Below are 4,671 nucleotides of genomic sequence, written 5' to 3'. Positions count from 1 at the left end.
CATACGCGTTAACAAATAATGTCAAGGATAGGACGTGTCAAAAGATGATATTTCAGAAATACATACATTATAAAATCTCATAAAGAGTATTTACTATCCCTAGGTTTTATGTGTTTCTGATGAAATCAAAGTCTCCCGTCTTTTCTATGACCTTATATGTTTTACAAAACCTAAATGCAGAAACGTTTTTATTTTATTTTTATTTATTTATTTTTTTTTTTAATTTTAATTTTTTTTTTGCGTCAAAGGAAAACTGAGTTATTATTTCATAATCCTCTAGAAAAAAAAAAACAGGTTGAAAAATTCTTAGATTATAAATATTCAAGATAAATGGTATACATATTCATTTTATTATCAATGGATAGCTTTTTGAGATTCATTGCCTTCTAAATATCCATCCTTTTCCCCTAAAGAGTCAAAACGTTTTACGTGGTATGAAAGTGTGTTCTTTTAGTAGGATGTTTATTCTTTTCTTCGTAGCTAGAGGGATTGAACGTACTGAGGGTTCTCTGGACTCAGATGTTTCACTGATGGACATGTTGGTCAGACTGTTCCCTTTTTGATGACTTTGTCTTTTGTTGGCGGCATGCGATATTCTTTCAATAGCATTTTTACATTTTTCCTGCTGACCTATATCTAATCCAAGTTGCTGCAGTTTGTCACTGTCCAAACGCAGGAAGGTAGCAACACAGTCGATATGGTTCTGCTTAAACAAGTCTTCAACACTTGTTAAATGAAAGTCTTTAATAACTTTATCAAAGCTTTCCTTATCGAATCCCGTAGCTGTAAAATATATCGTCAATGATTATTTGAACACTGGTTTTCACGACAAAAACATCATTGAATTTAAATATGCACAATAAATTCAAAGCCAGAAAAAAATAACATTTTTTTAAGTTCTTTTATTAGAAGTAAAATAAGCCTGGATCCAATTAAAACTCTTTTTGAAAATCTTTAAAAAATGAATATATTTCTTTCGATATTGTATGTTTTTTTAAGTTTACTGTTATAGGCAGTCCAAGAAATGTCTGTCTCCTCGCCTGTATCCGATAGAAAGGGCGGGAAAGTGTCAGTTTCATTCTGATTTTCCTGCAAATGCTAATGAATTTAGACATGATATATTATAGCATCTTTCATGCTGGGTAAGAAACAAAAGGCCCATGGACCACATTGCTCACCTGAGTACTCTAGCCACAGAAAAGCAGAAATGTAAGCGATCTAAACATACTCCCAAGGGGCATTCTTTAAACAAAATTGAATCAACACTAACCGTTTCCATATTTCTTTGACTAATCACTGTTTTAAAAAGATTTTTAACAATTTCCACCCATATATTTCCATGCTATTTCCTATGATTTTCTATTGTTACTCAACCCTATCCCCGGGGACATGATTTGAACAAACTTATATCTACGCTACATCTCATATGACTAATTACGGCTTTGCTGTATTTGAGAAGATTTTAAAAGATATTTTTCCTTGATATTTTTTATGTGAAACTTTGATCTCCGTTTTGGCCCAATCATATCCCTGGTGGTCATAATTTAAACAAATTTGAAGCTAAACTGCCTGAGAACGCTTCTATATTGAAGTCTTATTATGGCTTTGCTTTCTTGAGAAGAAATTTTAAAAAAAGATTTTCCTTTATAATCTCATGTACAACTTTAATACCCTGGCCCAACCTTACACCCGGGATTACGATTTAAAGAGTTTAATTTTAATCAGCACTATATAATAAAGCCTCTCACATGTTTCATATTTTGTGGCCCAGTAGTTTTTGAGAGGGTTTAAAAGATGCCATAAAATTTTCACTAATTCTTACAAATAATCATCTCCCGTTCGAAGAGGGCATGCCCCTTCATTTGAATAAATTCAAATCCCCTTCACCAAAGAATTCTTCGTGGCATGTTTGATTGAAATTGGTCCAATGGTTCTTGGGAAGAAGTTGACAATGTGTCAAGACAACGCTCAAAACACGACAGACACGTTTCGATCAGAAAGCTTACTTGAGCCGTGGGCTCTTGTGAGCTAAAAATAGATATAAAATTGAACTGGCAAAGTATTTACGGATTTAGAATTACTTATTTAAAAAAATTTAAAGGAAAGAAAGGAAAAGATACTTTACGCATTTATTTTTGAATTTCAACAGCCCCTGAAGGATATTCATTTAATTTTAGATAAAGTTAAAAATGGTATTCTTAAATCAATAATCTAAGACTCTAAGATTTTAAACATCTTTTTTATACTTACATTATTTTTCCTCTTTTTTTCTTTATAATCTGAAATCAAATTACAGTAAAAACTAGAGATCTACGGGCAGTGAGTTCTCCTGAGTAACCTTGTTCAAGTTTTCAGAAAAAATGTTTAAACAAAAAATTCTTTAGATTCCAATAAAAAAAAGTATCATTTGGCCCCGCCCAGTCAAAAGGGATCATAACTTAACAAACAAAAATTGACACAACATAGGAAAGCCTAAATATTAAAGGGTTATATATATTAAAAATGATTCAAACCAATTTTGAAATGTTTGGAATAAATTTGATTGTGGTTGATTCATAAAATGAAAATTGTTAAAGATATTTTCTATACATTCCCATTATATGCCTAATTGTGGACCTACAAACCGCTTTTGTCCATTATTTGAACAGGCGTTCTCACTACCTTAAATTGCTTACATAGAAAGACAATAAATAATACTCCTGCTGTTTCTGAGAAGATTTCTAAATATTTGTTGAAACGCAAACACATATAAAACCACAATGTCCTATTGTGTCCCCCACCCTTCTTTTACCAAATGTGTATGTGCTATTTTTTTTTTTTTTTTTTTTTTTTTTTTTTTTTTTTTTTTTAACAAAGATTTTTAAAAACCTTTATCTGAGAAGAAAATTTGAAATGCCGCCAGATCTCTTAATATATATGCATATCATCTCTCCTTAAGAGCGTTTGGCCTTTCACATGAACAACTTTGAATTCCATTTATCCAAGAATGCTTTGTGACAGTTCAGGTAGAAATTGGCCTAGTTGTTCTGCGGAAGATGTATCAAAAGTTTACAGAAAACTCACATGCATATGGCAAAATGAATATAAGACATACTTTGATCAGATTATACTTTTGGCTCACGTGAGCTAAAACGGCTGAAAAGTACAGACAGTCTGTAGAAAGAATGATTTAAAGAAAACTGCTTTCTGAAACCCAAATCAATAATGATTCTGTATCTCATAAACAATATTGATCCTTGTCATATGATATATACGCCTTATACCTTCTTCACATTGTAAATTTGATGTGTGCATATTTTATTCACCTTTTAGTATTCCATACAATTTTTGTACCAAAACAGTCAACAGCAGACCAGACACAAACGCTACGAAAGCTGAGACAGAAATCCTGAAAATTTTGTTTAAAACATTAAAACAGGAAAATAATAAATGTGGGTCTTAAAATCTAAATTTCAAGAAAATATGGGATAAAAAGTTGTACCATGTTGCATTTTTGTGACTTTTTACATTGTCTGATTTCAACTGCTGGTTAACTTTAAGTTTATAGCAACCTGAAACTAAGACAACAGGTTAAAAAAAATGTTATTTTGTATTATCATATTTTTCACTGATATCATAGTATATTTATCGTTTAGACATTTATCTTTTAGATTAACTATATAAATTTTCTTAAAAATGTAGATAAGGTTTGCCTGTAGTAATATGAATACATAGAGTACAAATAGAAAATATTTTAAATTATGTACAAGTCAACATACAAGCTGTAGAGTTCCAAGAAGCAAATCCGATAGGACAAGGTTCTTGAAATCTCGTACAAGAACTTTTAAATATCTGTTGAATTTGAAATCCTAGTGTGTCAAAGCCAACACAGTATCCTGTCAATGACATAAGAAAAATAAGAAAAACTACTAAAATGCATGTGATTATTTAATACTTTGCCTACAAATTCAACTATATGCTGTCACAAGACAGTAATACCCGCACAAAGGTGTTTTGCCTCTAAGTGTACACCATTCATATTTGGGTAGTCAAGGAAAAAAGCCAGAATAATTCTATAATTTACACAGTACATGTATATGTCAAATCGAGCATAAAATGCTCATGTGGTGAACATGTGACCCATGAGCCTCTTACGTGGGTATTTCATATACTTAATTCATTACCAGTCTGAAATTACAGAATTTAATTAATGATGTAAATTATGTTTTGAAAAAAAGGGGATATAAATTTTTGGCCCATAATTGGAAATTTTTAAATTTATTTTCTACACAACAAATAATATCATTTTAATGCAAAGCATTTTTGATGAACTTAAAAAAAATTAGATAGCAACTTTCAGAATTGATCAAATTGTGCAAACTTATTTGGATAGGCAAAAGCCCTCTCGAAAACCCACACCCAATCAATTTTGTCAACCCCCCCCCCCCTCACACACACACACACAATTTGGAAATAGATAACAAAGTTATGTTTAAACACTGTGTGTAATGATAATATGAAAGTACATGTACTATACCTTTTTCAAAATGTCTAGGCTCGCGCCTCAGATTGGACTTGCGTCACCCTACTAGTACTAGTTTTACCACTATCGTTATTGGATTTCACAGGATGTACACATCATTACATGTATATCAGTAGGAATTAATTCATTGTGTGTTTTAATTGGATTAT

General features: G+C 31.3%; 1 protein-coding gene across 1 annotated transcript; it reads right to left on the bottom strand.

Moving 5' to 3' along the window:
• Positions 1-331: 331 nt before the first annotated feature.
• LOC133186213 (uncharacterized) lies at positions 332-4,018 on the bottom strand. The gene is made up of 6 exons (XM_061321446.1): positions 3,979-4,018; positions 3,759-3,875; positions 3,482-3,551; positions 3,334-3,388; positions 1,005-1,098; positions 332-783 (listed from the first exon to the last, which is right to left on the bottom strand). Exons 1-6 carry the CDS (start codon positions 4,016-4,018, stop codon positions 416-418), a joined length of 744 nt encoding a protein of 247 aa, XP_061177430.1. The 3' UTR covers positions 332-415.
• Between the last annotated feature and the right edge of the window lie 653 nt (positions 4,019-4,671).

The sequence above is a fragment of the Saccostrea echinata genome, unplaced genomic scaffold (assembly GCF_033153115.1).
Source record: "Saccostrea echinata isolate AGI-Se365-2 ecotype Australia unplaced genomic scaffold, CSIRO_AGI_Sech_v1 ptg000013l, whole genome shotgun sequence".
NCBI lineage: Eukaryota > Metazoa > Mollusca > Bivalvia > Ostreida > Ostreidae > Saccostrea > Saccostrea echinata.
Note: the sequence above shows the minus strand (reverse complement) of the source record. Positions and strands in the feature narration are given on the sequence as shown.